At 36.7% G+C, this 25,593-nt stretch overlaps 2 protein-coding genes across 3 annotated transcripts; both read left to right on the forward strand.

Moving 5' to 3' along the window:
• The first annotated feature begins 618 nt into the window (after positions 1-618).
• Positions 619-3,746, forward strand: klhl31 (kelch-like family member 31). Its single transcript, XM_028469145.1, has 3 exons — positions 619-749; positions 1,506-2,711; positions 2,795-3,746. The coding sequence occupies exons 2-3, from the start codon at positions 1,537-1,539 to the stop codon at positions 3,525-3,527; spliced, it is 1,908 nt and encodes a 635-aa protein (XP_028324946.1). The 5' UTR covers positions 619-749; positions 1,506-1,536; the 3' UTR covers positions 3,528-3,746.
• Positions 3,747-8,055: 4,309 nt separating this feature from the next.
• On the forward strand, positions 8,056-20,909 carry gclc (glutamate-cysteine ligase, catalytic subunit). Of its 2 annotated transcripts, none has more exons than XM_028469146.1 (16): positions 8,056-8,692; positions 10,134-10,246; positions 13,781-13,963; positions 15,259-15,372; positions 15,507-15,565; positions 15,920-16,056; positions 16,211-16,285; positions 16,491-16,607; positions 17,504-17,642; positions 17,723-17,835; positions 17,922-18,014; positions 18,101-18,205; positions 18,299-18,380; positions 18,462-18,571; positions 19,260-19,380; positions 20,599-20,909. In XM_028469146.1, exons 1-16 carry the CDS (start codon positions 8,543-8,545, stop codon positions 20,778-20,780), a joined length of 1,893 nt encoding a protein of 630 aa, XP_028324947.1. In that variant the 5' UTR covers positions 8,056-8,542; the 3' UTR covers positions 20,781-20,909. The 2 variants fall into 2 exon arrangements, with proteins under 2 accessions (XP_028324947.1, XP_028324948.1); XM_028469147.1 differs by having other exon boundaries at positions 8,554-8,692; positions 9,962-10,246.
• The last annotated feature ends 4,684 nt before the right edge of the window (positions 20,910-25,593 follow it).

The raw sequence follows: 25,593 nt of genomic DNA on the forward strand, positions 1-25,593 counted from the left end.
TAATATGTGCAAACTAAATAAAATAACAAGATAATAATAATAATAATAGTAATAATAATAATAATAATAATAATAATAATGGAATGAAAAAAATACAATAATAATAATAAGATAATAGTGCAGTAGTGCATTGATGAGTAGTGCAGGTGAACATTTAAATGAAAATATTTTGTTCAACTATCCTGATATTATTTGTGTAGACCAACATTTTAAATGCATTCAAACAATTTAAACAAGTTCACAATGAAACAAACAACAATCAACTAAATCCAGGCAGAATAGATTACGATTAAACAAAATACCTCATTATAAATAACAAATAGATACTTTAATGGGAAGAAAATAATTAAATTCATGAGCTATAAATATAGGCTACGATAAAAGATCTCTTTAGAGCATTTTTTGAAATATGATGTTTCATGCATTGAATGTTAAAATAATAATAATAATAATAATAATTATTATTATTATTATTATTATTATTATTATTATTTTAATTGTAATTAAAAAAATGTTTTTATTAATAATCAAACTGCTCCTCAGGGAAATGTGCTGCTGCCCTCTGGTTCCTAATATCCTGCCCTGTGCCACATGCTTGTTTACGATGCTTTTTTGATTGGCAGCTGTTGGACAGAGGAGGAGTTAACTGCACGGTCCTTTCAGCTGGGGGTGACGACTGCTCTCTCTCTCCTTCTCCAGTAACTGGAGGCACAGGTCCCTTCTTTTCCAGCCTAAACTTTATTTCCCGGGTAAGTGGGGCTTTTCCATGTCTGACTGATTTCGGAAACCAAGGTTGATTTCTTTATTTCCCAAGATTATATATTTTATTACATGTGATTTTGTTTTTCAAGTCATTATGAATTTTTAGACTGAGTTCTGGTTCTACAGATATGCCTGAACATTGTCCATTGAAATCTGTAGTTTTTAATGTTAAAAATGGTCATGGTGAAATATTTTTGAGAAGCTGTTTTTGAATAAATATTTTGAATGACTAGACGGTGTCACAAAAAAAATGCATTCAGGACAAACCTATGCATTGTGGAGGTTTTTTTGCAAGATTTCTTTTTTTACATTTAAAATGTTTTGCCCAAATGTGAACCTAAAATTCGGTCAGAGAACATGAGGCCTGCTCCTCATGTCTCAAAGTCTATAAAAGGAACGTCATGGGTGAGCCGTCCAGTGTGGCTATTCCTGGATGTACTCCTGATAAACTGTGACAGATGCAAAGAGGGCACATGTTTATGTGCTCCCAAACTTCAGCATTATCTCAGAATATGCACGCTTTTAAAACTCCGCAGTCTTATCGTTCCTCTTAGAAGCAACTTAAGCTAAATCTGACATTACTAGGCAGGTTTGTTCCAACATATAACAGTGACAGAGGACAAATTTAGTGTTTATTCTTTACCAGAAGGGTTTGAAACTACTTTATTTGGTCAATTTATTTTGTATACATTCCGACTTGTATTTCCAATCAAAATCAAATGTTGTGGCATGTGTACTTTCAGAGGGTCTGGCGTGTGGTGTGCTGCAACAGCCATGGCACCCAAAAAGAACAAGACCACCAAAAAGAGCAAAGGGGACATAAATGACATGACCATCATTGTTGAAAACAGCCCCATGAACAAGATAAATGGGTTAAACACACTGATGGAAGGAGGAAATGGCTTCAGCTGCATTTCAACCGAAGTCACAGATTCTGCATATGCCCCAAACCTCTTGGAAGGTTTGAGTACCATGAGGCATGATAGTTTCCTTTGTGATCTAGCAGTAGCCACCAAATCAAAGTCCTTTGATGTCCACAAGGTTGTGATGGCCTCTTGCAGCGAGTACATCAGAGAAATCTTAAAGAAGGACCCAACCCTCCAGAAGATTGACCTCAACGACCTCTCCCCAGTCGGTCTTGCAACTGCTATAACCTATGCATATTCAGGAAAGCTCACCCTATCACTCTACAGCATAGGTAGCACCATTGCTGCAGCCATTCTGCTGCAGATTGGTACTTTAGTGAAGATGTGTAGTGATTTCCTAATGCAAGAGCTGACCGTGGAGAATTGCATGTATGTGGCAAATATTGCTGATGCCTACGACCTCAAAGACACCAAGGCAGCGGCACAAAAGTTCATGAGGGAGAACTTCATTGAGTTTTCTGAAATGGAGCAGTTCTTGAAGCTCACGTATGAACAAATCAGTGAATTCCTTTCTGATGATTCCCTGCAGCTCCCTTCTGAAGTCACAGCCTTCCAGATTGCCATGAAATGGTTAGACTTTGATGAAAAGAGATTGAAGTATGCAGCAGATCTCCTAACTCACATCCGCTTTGGCACCATCTCTGCACAAGACCTGGTAAATCATGTCCAGAGTGCGCCCAGGATGATGCAAGACCATGAGTGCCATCGTCTCCTCGTTGATGCAATGAATTATCACCTGCTGCCATACCAACAGAACATCCTCCAATCACGCAGAACAAAGGTACGTGGCGGCCTCAGAGTACTTCTCACAGTTGGAGGACGCCCTGCGCTGACGGAAAAGTCTCTAAGCAAAGAGGTTCTCTACAGAGATTCAGACAATGTGTGGAATAAGCTTACCGAAATGCCAGCAAAGAGCTTCAATCAGTGTGTGGCAGTCCTGGACGGGTTCCTGTATGTGGCTGGAGGTGAGGACCAGAATGATGCGAGGAACCAGGCAAAACATGCTGTCAGCAACTTCTGCAGGTATGAGCTAACAGTTTTAAATACCCCTACTGCATTTCTTGGCAAAGAAATCTCAAAGGCTTACTGTATATCATGTTCTTTAGGTATGACCCGCGATTTAACAACTGGATTCATCTGGCCAACATGATCCAAAGACGTACCCACTTTAGCCTCAACACATTCAATGGCCTCTTATTTGCTGTTGGAGGGCGAAATGCTGATGGAGTTCAGGCCTCCGTAGAGTGCTACGTCCCATCATCCAACCAGTGGCAGATGAAAGCACCCATGGAGGTACCACGCTGCTGCCATGGTAGCTCCATCATTGATGGCAAGATCCTTGTATCTGGAGGTTACATCAACAATGCCTACTCCAGGGCAGTGTGCTCGTACGACCCTTCTACTGACACCTGGCAGGACAAGAGCAGTCTGAGCACGCCCAGAGGCTGGCACTGTGCTGCCACGGCGGGAGACAGGGCCTATGTCATTGGAGGCAGCCAACTTGGAGGTCGTGGAGAAAGGGTGGATGTCCTCACAGTCGAGTCCTACAATCCTCATAATGGGCAGTGGAGCTACTGCACACCTCTGCACACGGGGGTGAGCACAGCTGGTGTTTCTATTTTGAACAGCAAGATATATATCCTTGGAGGATGGAACGAGGGAGAGAAGAAGTATAAGAAATGCATTCAGGTTTACAACCCCGACCTGAATGAATGGACTGAGGATGATGAATTGCCAGAAGCGACAGTTGGCATTTCATGCTGTGTTGTCACCATACCGACACGAAAAACCAGAGAGTCTAGAGCAAGTTCAGTTTCATCTGCACCAGTTAGTATATAAGATTTAGATCTGAACCATGTCTCAGTGCTTGACTTTGCTGAGAAGAGATGTAAAGAATTTGGGGATCATATTCTTGTGAATTACTGTAAAAATAGCATTCAAGAAAACTGAAACCATACTTCAAACTTTTTTAAGATCAAAGTAGTTTAAGCCATAAAATAATGTTATAGTCTTCCGACTGGGGCCAAGAAAAGTGGGTTAGTCAGCCATTCGTAATGAGAATTATGAAAATCAGGTTTCCAACAATAATTATTACTAATATTATCTGATATCTCAATGTTACTAGACTCTGTGGCAGTATTTCTTTATGGTGACTCTAGGGGCTGTGATTCTCAGATACTTGAACAGAAGGAGAAACTGGAGCTTCACCTACCAGTTGTAGGTTTATGTGAAGTAAACACCGAGCACAGACTACTGTTTTTGTGCATCTGTTTCATGCACAGTAGCCCTGTGTTGTATATGATCGACATTAACACTATTAGTATAGGAGATAACAGAATCCGTGATGGCAAAGGCAGCATGACAAGAAAGTGGGTTCAAATGTGACAGCAATTATTTTGTTTAAAAAAATATGGAAAACAAAAACAGTCCCTTGAATGATGATCAGAGCCTGAGCTTTCCCTGGAATTAATTCTCATGGATATTCCTGACTGCTCATGTTTTCAAGACTATTGTTATCATTGGTTTTTAAATAAAAGAAATGTTCTAAGAGACACTCGAGCCATGGTCTTTTTTTTTTTTTTAACCTATTGTTCTGATTCTTGTCTTATATTATAGTAAAAGGCAGAGGGTTCTGTTCATATTTCATGGTAAAAAATAGTTAATTTTTGGAGTTTTTTCCATGACATATATACAATGAAAATACTGGGTTGTACCATAGTGCATAAATAGCGTCTTAGAGTAGAGGTTGTAGGTTTGAGCATTGGTGGTGGCTTCCAACTCTTCCAGCTGCGATAGATCGGCATCTTCTTCATGGGAAATTGATTCTACCTTGCACTCTGAGGTAGCTGGGAAGGGCTCCAGCAACCCCTATAACCGTAAACAGAATAAGAAGGGAAGAGAAGTATGGACAAATATCTTTTGGAGTTTCCATCTTCATTTGAAGCAAGTGAGAAAAAGAAATATCCAAAGAAACCTCAAATTACGTGGCATCCTGTTGAGGGCCTTTTATTTCACCTTGTGCCCTCAGCCAGCTGTGGTGGATTCCAGCAGACTACTGTGACCCAGGTCAGGTTAACAAATCAATAAATTAGTCCTTTGTGGTTTTTTTCTGTCAGAATTACAAAGGTTTTTTTACTTTCAATATATTTTACCAACCAACCAGCTTATAAAGGCTAATTAAGATGAATAGGCTTAACCTTTGATAGTGTAAGAGTGGGTCAGCACTGCCGGGTACTTATAATTTTGTTTGTTCTATGTAGGCCCATTCATTGTAGTGGCCTACTGCTACTTATAGCAGCAAGGCTATCTGAGCATGATAAGATTAACAGTGGGAGAGGAAGGCTTAGGTCTGCATTTCACAGACATTTCCAGTTCAGTGATTAGACCAGTGGGTCCCAACATTTTTTGGGTCGTGACCCCATTCTGGCATCACAAATTTCTGGTGACCCCAGTGGCACTTTTTTTCCTTTCTATAATTAGTTTTTCATCAAGTTTGTTATAGTGTGTTACAAATACAGAGTATAGCCCGGATTAGGACACAAAGTAAAAAGATGCACCACCTTAAATATGTTTATACAACATTTTATCTACAATACCAGTCAAAAGTTTTATAACACCACACTTTTTCCAGTTTTTTACTGAACATTATTCAGTTTATTGTGTCATTGCACTCTGAAATGAAAGCATAGATCAAATAAGCAATTTGAGATGAAAAAGAAATCATGGACTCAATGTATAGACCAAAGCGTATTCTAAACTTTTGACTCATCAAAGTACAGTGTTCCAACACTGCTTTTATGCAAACAGAGGGTGTTGTAAGTAACCAAGAAAAGTTGGAACACCTGTAGGAATTAGTAGCACCAGCTTTTAAGGCTGATTCAACCTTCATTGCTGCAGAACAGCTTCAAATTGTTAACCCACTTTGTGTTCCCTGAAAAAGGCCTATTTGTATAATTCTGAAATGTACATTATTTTTCAGTTTGTAGAAACCAAACCTTTTTTTTTTTAACCCCTGGCTGTTCAATACTTACCTTTTTACCATTTCAAGCTATTCATTGGAATTGCACGACTTGAATTGTAATAAATAACTGGAGAAATTCTGGTGTTCTAAAACTTTTGACCGGTAGTGTAACTAGATTTATTTTTTGATAAAGTTTGATATTTATCGTTTGTGATGTGTTCATTTGAAAAAGAATTATACTATCAGACAACATTTACATGTTGACTGAAAATGCAGAAAGACCGTGGACTGTGCGTAATCATTCCAGCATTTCATTATATTGGGCATTGTCTGTTATTAGTAGAGCATAAAAAGTTCCGGATTTCAGATAGGTCGACAAACACTGTGAGTCACTTTGCTATATGCTTACCACAGCATGACTCAGCACTATTTTGTTTAACAAAGCAGGGCTGGTAAGATTGATGAGAAGCAAATCAGCAGTAAGTGTACTGACCTCAATATCACCCAATAGATATAGATCTTAGTAAATTATAAAATGCTGTGTCGTTATGATACATCATGACTTTCACTTGCTCTCATAGATGTTCTAGCACATTCATTTGCTTTAGATTTCTTGCATTGCACACTGAGTTCATGGGTGATGATATTTGTTGATATCGGTGCGATACATTTTTAAAATTGTAGTTATTGCTATTAGCATATTTATTAAAATAAAATGTATATGACTTTGAATTCTGCATGACCTTTTCAAGTTTTAAACTGAATATAAAAAAATAAAAATAAAGAATAAAACAAAAGTTTTTCTTTTTGATGCAAAACCGCAAGAAGGTCTTCGATTCAAGCCCTGGGTTCCTGCGACTGTTTTGAATGACGAAAGCCAATCAGAGTCTTTGTTGACGATGACATCAGGTCGTCAACACGGACACCGTTTTGTTCACCCATTCAACCATGTGTGTGACCACCTGGAGCTGTATGAAACAGCCTTTATAACCGGGACCGGAATAGGAAGAATTTGGCATGGAGGAGAATCAGCGAGGAGGTGGTAGTAGCAGGTAGAAGTTCTCTCTGTAGTTTTCATCTTTGAAAATCGGCACTGAGCTAGGATAGCATTAGCCGCTAATCACACCGGCTTTTTTCATTGGTGGTTTATGTTTATGAGAGGAGAAAAAGGAGCACAGCTCCTCGTTTCAGCAGGCAGTGAAACTCACCGAGTTGGATTTGTTGCTGGTGGGTGGTGCCTCGCTTCAAACGTGCATATGAAGCGAATGGGGACATTTTTTGATGCGTTAATTTTAATTAATTAAAAAAAAAAATCCAATTATAGAAGAAAAGTGTTCAAATGTACAGAAGCGTAGAGCTGCCACAGGTGAAAATATATTTTGGAACACTATATTGTATGAACAATATAATTATATTGTACAAACATGATATTATATTGTACGAACAATATAGTATATTGTACAAACATGATATTATATTGTCCAAACAATATAATTATATTGTACAAACGTGATATTATATTGTACGAACAATAAACGTATATTGTACAAATGTGATATTATATGGTACAAACGTGATATAATAATGTCCAGATGGTGGAGGTAGTGGATTTAAGCCAGGAGCAGTAAGAGTAAAAGGAGGAAGAAAGTTGACGTACACGTGCACATGCGGTGATAGATGAATGTCTATAGACATGGGTTCTCCACTATTACGGTTTCTGTGTAATCTTTGTGTCTGATAGGCAGCTTTCCCACATGGAGGACGAGCATCTTCCTTTTCCAGGGGCCAGGGCAGAACGTGTTTAAAGGCAGCGAGGGAGGGAGGGGTGGATGTGCGCGCAAAGTGCGAGTGTGCGCTGTATAACTGCGGTCAAGCCAGCCGTGGTTCGCGTTTGCCTGGTCAAATCAGCCGCACGTTCTTTTCTTGTGCGCGAATATACTAACACTTACGGTAATCACCATGAGACCGCCCTGCAGAGCTGCTGGAAGAGAGAGAAAAACATTTAAGTATATTTCACCCAACTTTGACATAAAATTAAAAAAACTTTTTTTCCATAAGTAGTCCATGATCTATATTTTGATTAACTTAGCACATCATAGACTACTTGCATGAATAATATTAAGTAATTTTACTGTGTACTTTTTGAGTAATCCTTTGTCAAAATCATGTACAGATCACGAATTAAGGATATTTCACCCAACTTTGACGTGGAATAAAAAGATAATTTTCCATAAGTAGTCAATGTAGTCATATTTTGATTAACTTAGTACTTCATAGACAACTTGCATGAATAATATTGAGTATAGTTTTTATTTTATTTTTTTAAATTGAATAATAAAGACACACATCCACCTCCACAGAGTAGTATCATTTTACCAAACGTCTGTAGTGGGAGGGGCCAAACGATGAAGAATGCTGAGTCATAGTGACACCTGCGCCCCGCTCTGTGGGTTACGTGTTTGAATACAGGACGTGGTTTCTATGAACAACACTGACCGTGTGTAGCTGCAGTCAGTGCGTCTCCATTCACCGCCTCAGCTCCTGAACTACTAGCAGCACCGAGGTTTTTAGTCTGAACCCAGCACCAGAGCAGCTTCACCATCTTACGGCTGCACTTCTCCAGTGTTAAGCAGACGTTAGCAGCCGGTAACGTGCCGCCGGGGCCTGTTTTGTGCTTTTTGGCGCTACCGACAAGACAGGACACGCGGACTAATCGGCACGGACGGTCTTTTATTGTCAGTCCAGCACCAAGAGGAACCAACCTTTGACACTCTTCTGGAGCTGGTCTTTGTAACTCCTGACAGAGCTGTACACGGTGCTAGCTAGCTAACAGCAGCAGCAGCAGAGTCACAGAGCCCGGCTTCAGTCAGGACCAGCCTCCAGCCTCCATACTATGGGTCTGCTGTCACAGGGTTCTCCTCTTAACTGGGAGGAAACCAAGAAGCATGCCGACCATATCAGAAAACATGGCATCATTCAGTTTGTCAATATCTACAACAAGGTGAAGGATCGGCAGAAAGACGTGCTAAAGTGGGGCGATGAGGTGAGTGTGTCAGAGGAGCCCAAACAATAGGTAGAAATAATCTGTGTGTGTTTAGTCTAGTCATCGTGCTTTGAACCATTGTTTATTAAAATAACACCTAACCCATACATGTGCCGCTTGGCTCACTGTTTATTCTATTGTCTGCCTACTAATCAGTAAAGCTCGATTTATGTTATTATTCAAAGATATACCAGGTCATGAATGAAAAACTGTCCAACATGCGGTCTGCGGGCCAAAATACAACTGGGTCTGATGGTCCAGTTTATTCAAAGGCTGACTCAACAAACCCAAACATTAGAACGATGACACATACAAACACTAATAAAATATTTAATATACTTTTTAAATAACTTTGTGGTTCATTATGTTTTGAGACTATTAATATGAGACCATATTAACATTAGGGCACTTCTTTAAAAAGTAACTAGTTGTAACAATACCCATCATGGTACTTCTTCCTTAAAGTAATTTAATTTCACAAATACTAATCATCTTATATTGGATATATTGGCACAACATCTGCTGATCAAAAATGTATTGGTGATATATTTTATAAATAGATCTGAATATAGTATTATGCTCATTATTTTAATGTGTATTTTTATCTACTTTTCACACATGGTGTGTTATTAGGAAGAACAGAATCTTGAAGGTTTGAGAATAATAATATATACTTTTTAGGGACTCAAAGCCGCTTTACAGAATACAGAAAAATAAAGAAGTAAAAGGTTAAGGAAAAGAACCATTGTTCAAACCAATGATAACTCTTATAATTAGAACATTACAATTTTTATTCATATAAAACCCCAAACCTATTTTACACAATTAGTAAAAATATGTATCATATTAAAATTGGTGCTGTTTGTAATGTAAGGTTCAAAATAATTATTTTTTTATTATAATAACAGTTTATTATTTGTTTTATGGTAGTTTTGGGAATGTTTTTTTTCTCTTCTGTATCAATTTTTTGTGAATTTTAAATCATATGTCGACTACAGATGATTGTAAACTCAGTTTTCTCCAGCCAATGCTAACAAATGGTTGCTCCTCGAGACTAAAAGCCCTATGACTTCTTCAACAAGGCAGTCTTTGTTTAGTATAAACCAACTCCATGTTTCGGTTTGTGGGTTAGTGTGACTTTGTAGTCTTTAACGCCATCCTCACCGCTGCACACCACTCCGGTCGGCTAAAAGGTTTCTGTAGAAAACAAGAAATGTTTTCTCTCAAGCCATGTGGAATGCTGTTGTCATACATTAATCCTGCTTTCAGACAGGGGATTACTCTGTGGCAGAGTCAAAGTCAAGGAAACGTCGCTGATGGATTGGAACTGATGTGGAGGCGTCCAGTCGCAGATGATCTTGGACACCTCATTTGTCTGCTAAATCTAGATGTCGAGGCAAACAAAAGTGCTGAGAGTGTTTTTCTTGATTTGTGTTCTTAGGTGGAGTATATGTTGGTGGAGTTGGACGACAAAGACGAGAAGGTTCGGATCGTCTTGAATGGCGGTGAAGTTTTGGAAACTCTCCAAGAGCAGGGTGAAAATATCAACCCAAAGTAAGTGGGATTATTCTTATCCTAATAAGTACCGGAAACAGGAAAAAACCAAACAAGCAGTGTTTTTCAGCTTTAAAATTAATTTTTTTTTCTGTTTGTGTGATATTTGGATATTTATGGGGAAACTGGGATGAGAGCTTCATGTTTTAATCTCACCACAGAGGGGACCCACAGACAGACTTTTATTCTGCTGCGTTTGATAAAAAATGATCTTGTATCATGTTGTCCACCTCACACTGATGGCAGAGGTGTAATTTGTGTGTCGATGACGTTACGTTAAAGAGTTATTGATGCTGGAAGTCTGAATCTGTGACTATCTGCCAACTTTACCAAACAGTGTTACAGTCCAAATAGTATCCAGATAAACTGGTGACTGGGCGGACATAAAAAGGATCAACGCATAAGTCACATTACTGGTGAATTAAAATGTTTTTAATACATAAATAATTAAAACCAAAAAATTGATGTTATGTAAAACATGCACATATGTTGAACCAGAGGTAGTGTAATGAATCTACTGTTGCTCCTCGTTTCTTGTGATCAACTTTTGTGTGTGTTGACGGCTGCTGTTAACACATATTTATAACGTGCAAAATAAACATTTTACTGCCCTCAAAAAAGTAGAAGTTCTAACATCTATAAAGTTCATCACACCAGCCCTACTGTTGATAGTCAGTCACCAGTTTATTTGAATACTCTTTGGACCGTAACACTGCGAAACAAAACATAAACGTGAGCAGCTTTTTACGAGCTAAAACATCCACATACTAAATGAAAATATGAGCAGGACCAGAAAACTGCTGAAATAAATCCTAAACAGTCCTATTGTGTGAGGAGACCTGGTCCAGGACCTGGGGAGGGAAACCAAGTGCAGCGGACTTCAGTTCTCGCTCTAATTTCCTCGTAAATATCACACAAACCGAACAAATAAAAAAAAAAAAAAACTGAAAAATGCTGTTTATCTGGTTTTTGGTTTTTCTGTATTTCTGTTTGTTTTAAATCAGTAAAACAAAATAATCACACTTTTTAAATATTATTTTGATTTGGTTTTAAAACAGAATAACCAAACAACGAAGGGATCCAAAAGTTTAGATTAGATTTAACTAAACCACAGTGACAATGTGGTAACTAAGCACAAGATTTAGATTCTAAACATTATTATTAATAGCTATTTGGCTTAAATGATTACATATCAATCATTATAAACGTATAGGCAGTAACGGTTATTTTTTTAAAGTAATAGATTACCTGGAGCCATGCTGTTTATGGAGGCTGACTGGATGACTTTCAGAAAAATGTACATAATCAAACAGAGACTTGCCCAAACACGTTCTTTTTGACTCACAGAACGGCTCATTTCACCTAAGAAATGTTTCCTCCACTCCCATTCAAACAGATACAGACAGAGGCTTTTGTTCAATTGGTTCATTGTGATTACTTATTGGCAATGCTATTTTACTTATTTGCAATGCTAACTTACATTTAAATTAATTTGATTAGATTTTTCTTTATTTTGAACATGTAAACAGAATATCATAAGAAACAAATAAAATAAAAATATTCTCAATACAATTTCGCAATTCAGTCTATTTCCGAAAAGGAGTGGGAAGAAGTACATACTTATCTTGTCCCATCCTCTATCCATAAATAATTATAAAAAAAACTCTTCATTTCACCTTACAAAGTGTTACAAATGAGTAAAAAAAAAAATGCATAAATTCACAATCAATATATTCCAAAATACTATTTTACAATTATAGCAAACAAATAGAAATGTACTGCTAAGGTTTGTCCTCACTATATCTTTTGAAAATAATTTCTTTATATCATTTTTTAAATTGCTTCATGCATGGACAATTACATAATATTATATTATTCAAATAAAATCATTAACAAAAAGTAGATTAATTTTTTAAATATATTTTGACTTGCAGAAATGACGACCAAGATTTTAATCAACTTTGGTGAATAATGTTATGGTTTTGTCAGTCATGACTTAGTTCTACATCAACACCTCCTGTGCAGACGGCCCTGCTAACACACACACACACACACACACCTGTGTCAAATTTATAGTTTTGCTCTGTCAAAGCTTGTGGTTTTCAAACAAAGCTGAATAATATCTGAGCCAAACCATAATCATCACCTTAAATCCAAAACTACAGCAGGTTGGTTTTGTTTTGCTAAAGATTAGCTTTGGATTAAACTAAACTCAAACCCTGAGTGGAACACAGGAAACACCACTCGTCTGCTTTTCAACAGCTGCAACACATCCTGTAGCAATTTATACAATCAACACTGCTTCAGATGAGGCGTCACAAGACAAGAATAAAACAGTGATGTATAGAAGTGAATGCCATGTTTATGCCAGTAAATCCAGTTACCAGTGTTGTTGTCTCATGTAAAAATGCTTCACACAGTTTATACATTAATTTTGGATTGCATTTATTAGGTGTTGGTTCCTCGATGTTGAACTTTGACGCTCTTAAAGATAAAGGTAACCTTTGTTGGTCCAATGGCCCAGAGCTTTACTGCACATCATAGTTGTGTTGTAGAATGTGGCTGAAAATACAACATTTTGATCATTCTTTGAATTACAAAGCTTTATTGTCTTCCATGACAGAAGAGAAATGGATTGTTTCCTCTTTAGCGTTAACATTTAAAGCATGGGTCACCAGCCTTTATAAGTACTGTGTAGTCCGAAGGGCTACTAGTTAGAAAAGCACTTCTTAAATACTACATGTTTACGGTTTCACTTTAATTATTAAAAGGGAGAGATAATGGGGAAGGATAGCAATTACTTAAGCAGGTCGCAAATGTTTAAGTTTCATCATGAAACACTGTATTTCTCCTAATTTATACAATTTGTTTTATTTCCATTACGTTTCATAGACATTTATCATCTTCCTATTTTACTAGCTACTAATAAACAAAAACATGTAACAATTATGCCATATTTTACAAAAATACACCTTGCGTTTTTAAATGTATCAAAATGTACAGTACATAACAGACCACTGACCATACACCAGATCTACAGCACTTAAAAACATTTGTCACAATGTTTCAGTGAAAATAAACATTTAAAGATAATTTAATTTCATATTAAAACTGTATTCAAGCAGCAGTATTTAACTCTACTAAGTACGAACTACATTTTGTATCTGTATTTATCTTTGTAAGTTTGAATCTTGGAAAGTCAATCAGATTTTAGACAGAGCTCATTGGTGACTAGTCGTTAATTGCACGCATGAAGTTGAAACCTCTACAAAAGTTAACATTTCTTTAAAGAGGAGGAACTCTGTGTTTGCACAGGCCTCTAAATGTTTTGCTTGCTCCCTGCTGATGACGTCAGACTAAATCTGTAGAGCCAACTTCACTCAGGGGAAATACCAGCAGCCATGACGATAGTGGAGCTCATTACGGCCCCTCTGCTGCACTCACTAAAAGCAGTCTTGAGTGTGAAAATGAGCAGTGAGTTTATTCACACGAGCTTTACTCTATGCTATTCATTAGCTTTGTTTCACATTACAGTCACCCGACACTTTGGAGGCCAGAGTACGGCAGCTACATGATCGAGGGAACTCCAGGTCAACCGTACGGAGGGACCATGTCTGAGTTCAACACTGTGGAAGGCAACATGGGCAAGCGACGGAGAGAGGCGTCAGCTGTCCTGAGCCGCAATGAAACCCTCTGCACTATCACCGCGTTTCCACGGTACTCCATCATGATAATGGGGAAGGGTAGAAGTAGAAGAACAAGTTTGGTTGCTATATGTTGTGCATATGTTTAACTGCTGTTTGACTTCATGGTTGTGTTACCAGTGTCATTTCGACAGCAGATTTTGATTTGATTTTATCCAAAATGTAGTCATCAGGACTTTTACAGTTATAGTCAACTAAATGACTAAAATATAAAGCACATCTGTAACACATTTAGTCGACTATAAGAGTTTATGTATATTTTTAAAGCTTCAATTACCATTTATCAACCTCATATGGAATGGTATTAAATAGGGATGTGCATTGCCATGAATCTGATGCTATTGCATGTCACGATACAATATATCCCCATACGTCCTGATACTAAACAATCCGATATATATTGCGATATTAATAATTAAAAATTTCACAGCTACAAGTACAAAATGGTATGACATGCAATTTATTTAATTTTTTTGTTAAATTTGCGAGAACAAGTAAACAGTAACTAACTGTAATTCAAGTACCAATATCAAAAACAAGTGGTACAGTATATTTATCAAACTGTCAAATAACAGTTTCTGACTCTGTTACTTTCTTAAATTCTTAATAAATAAAAAGTAACCACATCTATAAAAGTGTCTAGTATATTTTATGAAAATAAAGTGGAATCATCTTCCAAGCTAAAATACACTAGGGAGTGAGGTAGTTTAACAAGGTCTGATGTGGTTCACTGACACGGGGACAGGGCGTTGATGTTATGCAGATATTAGCGCAATTACATTTTGTTTGGGGGGAGTTTTTGATCAATACGATAATCGTGCGGTGAAATATCGCTGAATCGATTTTTTTTTTTTTCTTGCACCCTTAGTATTATGGCTTGTCCCGCCTTCCATCTAACAACAAAACTAGTTTTGATTGGATACCTTACAAGAAAAGAAGCTTAATTCAGAATCAGAATCAGAATCATCTTTATTCGCCAAGTGTATGTTGTACACACGAGGAATTTGACTCGGTCAACTAATTGTGATTGGATTTCATCCCGAGTGAACATAATAGTTTTAAGTTTTCATTCCCATTTTTTTTAACTAGTCATAGTCTAATTATTGTCACTTAAATAATATAGTCAATGAAAATGTGGTCAACAATATGAACTGTGTGTTGCTCTACTACCTACAGGTTTACAGAAGGGGGGCTTCTCTGTCACTCTTTGGTGATTTCACTACAATATATTTAATAACAAGAACAGGAAGTAATGGTCACTTAACTGATGAGCTGTGATGGTTTAATTGACTTTCCCTGCCTGTTCAGGTTAGGTTGCCCAGGTTTCACCAAACCAGAGTTCCCACCGACTCCTGTTGAAAAAGGCGTCTCAAAGTCGCTGTTTTTTCCAGACGAAGCCATCAACAGACACCCCAGATTCAGGTATAGTCCACAGTAATCCCCTCTCAGCTGTTTGTGTTTCAATTGTTTAGATTTTTCAAATTAACAAAGCACACCTTTTTGTGTTATAGCAGAGACCTGTGCTAAACCTTAATGGAATATTCTTTTGTTTCCAGCACGCTGACTAGGAACATACGTCACAGGAGGGGAGAGAAGGTCGTCATAAATGTACCAAGTGAGTATGAAACTAGAAACCAGCCGCAACAGGAAGTAACGATACCAACAGCACAGATTCCTGCCACGATCTTTATGCTGACAGTTAGTGTTGGCAGAGAATCAGGAAACCTAAAAGACTCAAAAGCCATTTTTTTTTTTTTTTTTTTTGGGGGGGGGGTTTCAGTATAATGAACTTTTCTGGCCTGTAGTTTCATCAAATTTAAATATTTTTGAATCAGGATTTGCTTCAAATAATAACTTGCCATTAAAAAAACACCAACTAATTATATAATAGATGTGCAAAAATGCTATCTTTGATCTTTTTCCTTGTGCACTTAAAAGGATGTGGTTCTTATTTCCTTTATGGTTTCAGTATTTAAAGACAAATGCACCCCGTCTCCGTTTGTCGAAGTGTTTCCCGAGGACGACGGCGAGGCGGAACGAGCCGCCCTCCCCGACCACATCTACATGGACGCCATGGGCTTTGGAATGGGCAACTGCTGCCTGCAGGTACATCAGAGCAGCATGTCTAGGTCTGAGTGTTTGTTTTAAAAAGACAAGATGTAACCCGGACCGTTTAGTGGGTTTAGTGCAGCTGCTACTCAGAGATTCCTAATAAGTGACGTATAAATGTACTTCAGTCTGGTTTATGATGCTTCTGCAGGTGACATTCCAGGCTTGCAGCATCGATGAGGCAAGGTACCTTTATGACCAACTTGCAACATTCTGCCCTATTGTGGTAAGTGGATACATATACTGCTCGTATTTCACTGACCTCTTTTTTTCTTTGCAGGTGATGTTACGCTGTTATTTGCATAGTTTAGTAAAACATTGTTAATGTTGGACTTTGTGGTGGTTTTTTTAGGTTTAATAACGTTCCGAGCATTTTTTGGTGGGGTGTGCAGCACGAACCATGTGTCTGAGCCTCTCTCTTCTCTTCACAGATGGCCCTGAGCGCAGCCTCACCCTTCTACAGAGGTTATGTGTCAGATAACGATTGTCGCTGGGGGGTTATTTCTGCCTCAGTGGATGACAGGACACAGGAGGAGCGTGGGCTTAAGGTAGGATGTCAGCTGGCATTCAGCAAGCTTAAGTGTCTCTGATGGTTCATGAATATTATCTGCATCAAACGTGGGATGAAGATTTGGCCTCGTTTTCCAGCGTTACATGGCAATGAAAGTCGCCCTGCAAATCCCCTTCTTTCTTTTTTTAACACCCGTTTCAATATTAGCTAAATTTAAATTTTGCCTTTCACAATCAGTGTGTGAATTTATTTGTATAACGCATTTCATACACAAGGCAATTCAACGTGCTTTACATGATTAAAAAGTGCAACAGAAAACAATCAGCAGCAAAAACATTTTAAATCGGCAGTAAACACATTAAATCAACAGTAAAATTATTCAAATCTCCCTCTCAAAATTAAAATTCGCATTGAATTTGTACACTTGAAACTGCAGAAAATAGAGATCTCCTCAGGTTTGTTTGCAAAAAGAGTAAGAATGATGACTTCCTCAACTCCAAAAACTCATTCATTTACCTTTTTCTGCAAGCTTGGCATTCTTAATATTTATCAGTAAACTCCAAATTGCTCAATTTTTTTTACATGGTTCACTAAGTAAATACCCTCTCACCATTTTTTAAATGATTTATTTATAGTCAATAATTAAATTTGTAATCATCCTATATAACATCCAGAGGTCCCAGGATTCTGTTCATTTAAAATTTCTGTCAAAAATTAGTATTGATGTGAATAAGCAATAATCTGCTGTTATTTGTTATTATTGTAGTTTTACTTTTTTCCGCTCCGTTTCTGAATTTTGGTTCTTGTCGTCCTTTTTTCTATTTTGATTGGATTTTTTTTTTCTTTAGTTAATGTTTATTTTAGTATATTTCCGAATGTATTGATTAAATAATTGTATTGTTTGTATACCATCTGAACTGTTTCCCCACACAGCCGTTGAAAAACAACAAATACAGGATCTTTAAGTCACGCTACGACTCCATCGACAGCTACCTGTCGCACTGCAGTGAGAAGTACAACGACATTGATTTGACCATAGACGAGGAAATCAACAAGCAACTGCTGAGTGCAGGTACTGATGATGATGATGATGATGAGGTTCACTGTCATGTTGCTCAGGTTGAAGCTAAATGCTTGGGTTGTGGTTTCTAGGCATTGACAAACTTTTGGCTCAACACATCGCTCACCTCTTCATCCGAGACCCGCTCTCCGTGTTCGAGGAGAAGATCCACCTGGATGATGAAAACGAGTCGGATCATTTTGAGGTGAGGGTTTTTCTAAACATTTATGGGATAGAGTTGAGATCCCCATCCTTTAAGTGTGTTTGAGTGCTTAATCAGATCCTTTGCAGAACCTCCAGTCCACCAACTGGCAGACGATGAGGTTTAAGCCACCTCCTCCAAACTCTGACATCGGATGGAGAGTCGAGTTTCGCCCCATGGAGGTGACCATGCTTTATGCTTCGTGTTTTCTGTTTTAGTGACATTCACTGATGTCTTTGTGTTAAAGATGTTGTGTTGTGTGTTTTAGGTGCAGCTAACTGACTTTGAAAACGCTGCCTACGTGGTGTTTGTGGTGCTGCTCACCAGGGTGATTTTATCCTACAAACTGGACTTCGTTATCCCGCTCTCAAAGGTAAAAACCTGCCACTTTGTCACTATTTCATAAAGTCTCGATCAATAGTTTTGATATGTTGCCAGTGTTTCACTTGTTGTGGTCTTTCACTAGGTTGATGAAAACATGAAAGTGGCTCAGAGGAGGAACGCGGTCCAGGAAGGCATGTTTTACTTTCGGAATGACATCTTTAAAGGTAACTAAAAGGAAAACCTGGGCTTTGTGTTAAAGTTTGTAAAAATGTCAGATAAACAGTTGAGTGTTCATCCATCAATAGGCTGCAACGCGTCTGTTGATGGCAACGCTTTTGCTCAAAACGGCCTGGAGAGCGACGGAGCCAATGAGGAGTACACACTGATGAGCATCGACACAATCGTCAATGGAAAGGTGCTGATGTCATCACACATACACTCCTTTTTTTTTTTTTTTTTTAAACTCATTGAAAGTGCAGGGTTACTGAGGCTTACACTTTGACCATAAACACATACCAAAAACTGTTTTTTTCCATATAAGCACTGTGTACATTTTTCCATACACTGATACTGCATTACTATAATACATTGCATTTTACAATTTTCTTTTATTGTATTTATTACTAACCTGTTTTTAATGTTTAGTGTTTGTACTGACCTGTCTTGTAGCTTCTGTGTAGCTGCTGAATACTTAAATTCCCTATCTTATCTATTTTATGTTATTTATTTTTTCAAAACTCTTTTTATGACACATTTTTGGCACTCAATTAACAAAGTTTTCCACATTTGGTGCAGTAATTTGTATGTGCATAAAAAACAATAAACAACAACAAAGAAACAACAGGATCAGGGATAAACCAAAACAAAAGAAAACTGTTGCCCAAAATTAGAACGTTGGTGTGTGTATATATATATATATATATATATATATATATATAGAGAGAGAGAGAGAGAGAGAGAGAGAGTAGATGCACACATACCCATAGATATGTATACACATGTAAAAATGTAGTAAATAAATAAGTCCTAGTTAGACAAAGCTCTAATACAAACATTTCATAGTGAACATCACTGTTGTTTTTTCTTCTGTTTTCCATCCCCAGGAGGGAGTGTTTCAAGGACTTATTCCCATTCTAAACAGCTACCTAGAAAACATGGAGGTAGATGTGGATACAAGGTGCACTATTTTAAATTACCTGAAGCTCATCAAGAAGCGTGCCTCAGGTAAAACCAGTGTTTACAATGTATTTAAACTCAAACTTGTGGAAACAAGTTAACAGTTCTATGGCTTACACATACATAGTTAACTTATGTTCATGTTCAAAAATATAAATTATTCTTAAATTGTGTTTTTTTTTCTTCTTTTTTTTTTCTCTTAGTTTAAAAAGTGAAATAATACCCAAAGGTATTTGTTTTATTGTTCTAGATTTTCTAAACAGTTGGTTGGTAGGTGTCTGGAAATTAGGGGTGGGAACCTCTGGATATCTCACGATACGATACTCGATACAAAGCTCACAATAACGATTATCTCACGATATGACGATACTACGATTATTGATATATTGGTCAGAAATCAATCTACAATAATCTATGACATATCAAGAAAAAAAAAGATTAAGTGAAAAAATACAATTTTTATTTTATATCTCTGAAAGACAATAAATTTACAGACACTAATTTAGTGCAACATTTCTGTAAATAAGTGTCAACATACCAATGTAAACGAATAAGTATCTCCAATAGTGCTTTCTGTAAACAAAACATAGGCTCTTTCTTACCAGTGACATCATTATAGTGAAATATTCCAGTAAACAATATATTGGTTCCTTCAACAAACTGACAACCTTTCTGTGAAGACGTACCTGCACATTTTAGTGAAAAAGCAGAAAAGGTTTTAACATTTTGGTTTTTTTTTTAAATTGATACTTAACGGGAGCATATCGATAATCGATCGTGCGGAAAAATATTGTGATATATCGCCGTATCGAGATATCGTCACACTCCTACTGGAAATGCCCTCTTGTTATTCTCTATTTAATATACTTTTTGTTCTATGTAGAATGCCTATAGTTTTAGATGTTTTTTTTTCTAATATGTTCAATGTGTGACATCTAGGGGGCCCACACCAAAAATATGAATACCTATATTTTAATTGATTAGAAAGCTTAACGAGGTAACCAAGAGGTTATAAACAAATTAGATGATAGATAATATTTTGTAGTTTATTTTACAGCTGATTTAACACATGGGTCAAAACTGACCTGTTATCATAAGAGATGCTAACAGAAAGCTAACACTAGAGAAAGGATAATGTTTAATGCATTTATTTATTAAAGGCTTAGTACGTTTGATTAATTATAATATAGAATGTAATTGACCTGGTGAAGGACAAACCTTAAACACATCCAGCAGACAGAATATTGTTATTTTCTCTATGAACAGGTGAGCTGATGACCATGGCGAAGTGGATGAGGGAGTTTGTGTCCACTCACCCTCAGTACAAGCAGGACAGCGTCATCACAGACAAGATCAACTACGACTTCTTCACTAAGTGCGACCGTATTGCTAAAGGAGAGGAGCAGTGTCCCGAGCTCATCGGAAACCCGGTGAACAAGTTTAAATGAAGATCAGTGACGTTAAAAATAAATAAATACAACTTCACATAAAAAAAAAAGACCAAAACTGAGGCCTTCAGTTAAAGCTGTCCAATCGTAAAACAATGCTTCATATGCCTCAAATATGCGTATATATACGGTACGAGATTTTTATGATTACAGAAATATTTTAATAGGATAATTTGATGCAGAGAGGTGTGTCATTAACAGATCAGATGTGTATTTATTTTTTGTGGGGGATATTGAGCATGTGTGTTGATGAAGTAAAGGTTTGTACAGTAGTTTCCTTTTCCTGGGATCATATGTAAATACTGAACCTCTGCTCTGTAGAGCATTAACCCCCTCTGTTAGTCAGCTGGAAGCTAGCGTTGCTTTTTACGCTCTTCTTTCCATCTCAAGGACTCTGCTGACATATTAGTGCAGCATTCAAGTGCAAATCGTAAAAAAAAAAAAAAAAAGTTTGCAATGTGATGCCGTTGAAAAATAAATCCATGCAAAAATGTCAAGCTGTGTGGATTTGTTTCCAAGGAGTCTTTGTTTGTCGTCACATATGGTGGCTGTTTCTGTCCAGCTCTTTGTGTTGATACCAAGAAAAGCTTTAGCCACATAAAAGCCTGAACTACTTAAAATGTCAGAGGAATTCCTTTCTCCGTCAGTTTTGGGTTAAATGGGCCTCTGGGTGATTGAGTTTAAGTGGATCAAGGCTTTCTATAGTTGAAAGAATGGCTACACAAAGGATTACTTGAAGTGGCAACATAGGCCTACACATTTATTTATTTATTTATTAGTTTAATTTTACACCACTTGTCCATGTACAGTGTTATGTTTATCAACACTTGTTTACATTTATAAGTGCAAAAAGGTTTTGTCCACTATAGGAAGTTACTTAATGGAGAATTTGACTATGAAAATGTGTGTACAATACAGATAAACTCACTCCTTTGAACTTCTCAGCCAGAGAGCAACATTCAAACATATGAGGACTATATGAGCTAAAATGTGAATTAAAAATGATTGAATTCCTTGATCGAACCTTAAGTAATACCTTCAATAAAAATATCAAAGCCTGTACAAATCACAGGAAGGGCACCGTACAAAACTATGTAGAAGACTAGATATATCATAGATTTATATATTAAAAATGCATGTTTATTTTTCCATTACTTTTGTTATAAATGATTAAAAAAGAGAATATTCTGATTTTTCCATTACTTTTGTTATAAATGATTAAAAAAAGAATATTCTGATTTATTTTTCCATTACTTTTGTTAAAAACAAACGATCAAAAAAAAAATTGTAGTTTATTTTATTCCATTACTTTTTGTTTCAAACAAACAAATGATAAAAAAGAAAATATTCTGGTTTATTTTTTTCCATTACTTTAGTTAAAAACAAACAATAAAAAAGAAAATATTCTGGTTTTCATTTCCATTACTTTTTGTTACAAACATAAACAATAAAAAAGAAAATATTCGGGTAGGCACCTATAAGTTCTTTGAACTTCTGCCTACTCCTTTTGAGCACTTTCTCCTTTGAATACGTGTTATGTATTGTACATAAAGTGTTTTTTATGTCGCGCACATAGATAAATAACCAAAACAAACAAGTATGTCTAGCCTTGGCCACTGAACTCTACATTTGGGGCATTTCAGAGGCCTATGGTATGTACACTTAAAAGTGTAACCCCAATATTAACAGCTTTTTAAATTTAATTTATTTAATTTCCTGGAAAAAAAAAATGCAAGGGAGGAATGGAGAAATGTAGAGAAAAATGTTCAAATAAGTTTGAAAAAAAAATAACGTTTAAACATGTTGAAGAAAGTTGAAATAAGATGAAAAGGCCGGAGAAAGGTGAGACATGTCAAAATAGCTGGTAAAAATCTAACGATGTAAAGAGTTCAAGGCGCTGAAAAATATTAAAATGGGTTGAAAAACATTGAAATAGGCTTAAAAAAAAAGAAAATCTTTGAAAAAATAGTATGGGGGAAGCTGAAAAACATATAGCAGCAATGCGTGAACATGTAGGGCCACTAGATGGCGCTATCAAACTACAATTAGTCTCATCTGACTGCGTGGATAATCATAATTATCATCATGGCTGATACTAATGTTAATTTATTTATTTAAAAACATTTCCTAAACCTGTGGTTCCCAAACAATCCACAGTCTCAAACCCCTTCATCACACCTTTAACCTAATGTACCCCTACTCCTGCACACTTAATAAACATAATTTCATATAAAATGTAAAACTACGGTGAAATTTGTTCCTGAATTTGATCTAGCCTGTTGAGGAATCCCTTAGCAAAAAGTAGTATACTTGAAGTTCATTTAATTAAGTATGCTTGAGTATAGTATAGTATAGTATGGACCATGTACTTGTAGCGTACTAAAAAGTATACTAATTTAATATTTCTTTGGATTAAATTGGAACATTTTAAGTTTATAAAAGTATACTTTATAAGGTCATTTTAAGTTTACAAAAGTACACTTTCAAGTATACTCATCTATATACTACTAGTATACTAGGTGTATATACTTCTAGTCCACATTTTAGTTTATTAAAATATACTTAGTATATACTTTTATGGAGGCGCACGGTGGCTTAGTGGTTAGCATGTCCGCCTCAAGCCCTGGGGTGGACTTGGGTCCTTTCTGTGTGAAGTTTGCATGTTCTCCACGTGCTGCGTGGGTTTCCTCCGGGTACTCCGGCTTCCTCCCACAATCCAAAAACATGACTGTTAGGTTGATTTGAGTCTCTAAATTGCCCATAGGAGTGAATGGTTGTCTGTGTCTGTGTTGCCCTGTGATGGACTGGCACCCTGTCCAGGTTGTACCCCCGCCCAGGGCCCTATGAGAGCCGGAGATTGGCACCGGCAGACCCCAGCGACCCTGATAAATGGGAATAAGCGTGTATGAAAATGTATGGATGGATATACTTTTATGAACTAAGAAAAAGTATAAGCTTTATTATTAAAGTGTAAGTCTAAGTATTAATGTACTTAGTCTTAAACTATTCTTTATACTTTTCAGTATAATCTAAGTATACTTCACTATACTTTTCTTAAGTTTATAAAATATAGTATATAAAAAGTAAACTTCAAGTGTACTGCCTCAGTTTTAGTATAAAATAAGTATACTTGTCCGCCTCACTTGAATGAACTACTTTTTACTAAGGGATAATAAATGATAATAACAATAATAACTACAATATTTGCATTTCCTGTCATCCTGCCTTAGCTTAGCATTAGCATTAACCTAGCGTTAGCTAGCCTTAATTCTTGCATTAACATTAGCCTAGCAATAGCATTAGCCTAGCATTAATATTGACCTAGCATTAGCTTTAACCTAGCTTTACCGTTAGCCGAGCAATAGCATTGACCTAGCAACAGCATTGACTTAGCATTATTTTTAATCTAGCATTAGCATCAGCATTAGCATTAATCTAACATTAGCATTAGCCTAGCATTAGCATTAATCTAACATTAGCATTCCCTTAGCAGTAGTTTTAACCTAGCAATAGCCTTGCAATAGCGTTAGCATTAACCTAGCATTAGCTGCACTATTTATATTCTGGTTTCCAATGTTGTCACAGTGTTTTTATGACAATTTGCTTACCCCTGGGGGTACCCGTACCCCACGTTGAGGACCGAGGTCCTAGACTATATATTTTTATCATGACTAAATGACCTGGAATATAACAAACAAAGTCATGATGACAAAAGAACTAAGTTTCCTCCCAAGTCCCCAAGTTTAAGCAATATCCAGACTACCAGAGCGTGTCCTTGCTCTTTGGTTGTTTCCTACTATTAAAGACAGTAAATGAGATAAGAGGCGAGCATTGGAATCTGGCAGGCATAAACTGGTACAGTGTTCAGGGTGTGCTCAGCAGAGGGAAACCAGGTCAGTCTATGAACCAATAAGTGTTCACGTGATCTCTGGAATCCTGACTTTTTCATTGCACTCATTGTCTCCATGATGTCAGCTTTCATTTGGCATTAATTCCTCTAAGACCAAAGCTCCAGGCTTCACTGTTCAACTTCAACAGGATTTCTATTTTACAGTCACAGTGTCAGTAATCTGTCGACTGTAAAGACAAAACATGAGCCAAGCATGATCTATATTAAAGTTAGAACAAGGAGAACTTCTGTAGAAAACATGTTAGTCATGGTTTGGTGGTTTCTGTGTAGGAGAACAAGCATTTCTCTGACCGCTTTGAGCAAAGCTTGGTGAAGACAAGACATTTTATTTATTGATTTATTTTTAATCATCTCATGATTCCAATGTAGTGACACCTAGAAGGACCCCTTTAAACTGTAAACCAGTGACCAAGAAAAGGCCACGGTTACACGGATGAGCCACATTTCCAAATAAGGTAAAGCTGTTAGTAGCAGAGAGTAATTCAACTGCTTATAAGTCTTCATATGGTTGACTCTGCCATCTATGTACATGCAATAATAATAAAAACAAGATGTGCATCTAAAGTAAAAAAATTAAAAAAAATAAACATTGAGTTGAATTAAGTTTTCATTGAATCAAAGAGCAAATTAGGAGTGATTATTACATTTATTTATTTTTTAAAAGTAGAAGCAATCATGCTCATTTTTATTTATTTATTTTTTTTTAAAAATGGGATTTTTGTAACTTTTCATGGAACTTTGCACTTCATACAACAGAGGTGTAAAGTTTTTCAAATCTACATGGAAGATGAGGAGTGCCATTACACCATTCATAAATTATTTAAACATGCCAATAATTAATTAAATGTGTAAATAATTAATTAAATACATTTTACATTTCATTTTCATTCTGAAATGTATGAA

The sequence above is a fragment of the Gouania willdenowi genome, chromosome 15, assembly GCF_900634775.1.
Source record: "Gouania willdenowi chromosome 15, fGouWil2.1, whole genome shotgun sequence".
NCBI lineage: Eukaryota > Metazoa > Chordata > Actinopteri > Blenniiformes > Gobiesocidae > Gouania > Gouania willdenowi.

What these genes read in the sequence shown, in the direction of transcription:
- gclc (XM_028469146.1), top strand. Translation starts at nt 8,543, where the DNA reads ATGGGTCTGCTGTCACAGGGTTCTCCTCTTAACTGGGAGGAAACCAAG. An exon ending in TCGTTATCCCGCTCTCAAAG is followed by an intron (nt 18,206 to 18,298) that starts GTAAAAACCTGC and finishes GTCTTTCACTAG; the next exon opens with GTTGATGAAAACATGAAAGT. An exon ending in CATCAAGAAGCGTGCCTCAG is followed by an intron (nt 19,381 to 20,598) that starts GTAAAACCAGTG and finishes CTCTATGAACAG; the next exon opens with GTGAGCTGATGACCATGGCG.
- klhl31 (XM_028469145.1), top strand. Translation starts at nt 1,537, where the DNA reads ATGGCACCCAAAAAGAACAAGACCACCAAAAAGAGCAAAGGGGACATA. An exon ending in GCTGTCAGCAACTTCTGCAG is followed by an intron (nt 2,712 to 2,794) that starts GTATGAGCTAAC and finishes CATGTTCTTTAG; the next exon opens with GTATGACCCGCGATTTAACA.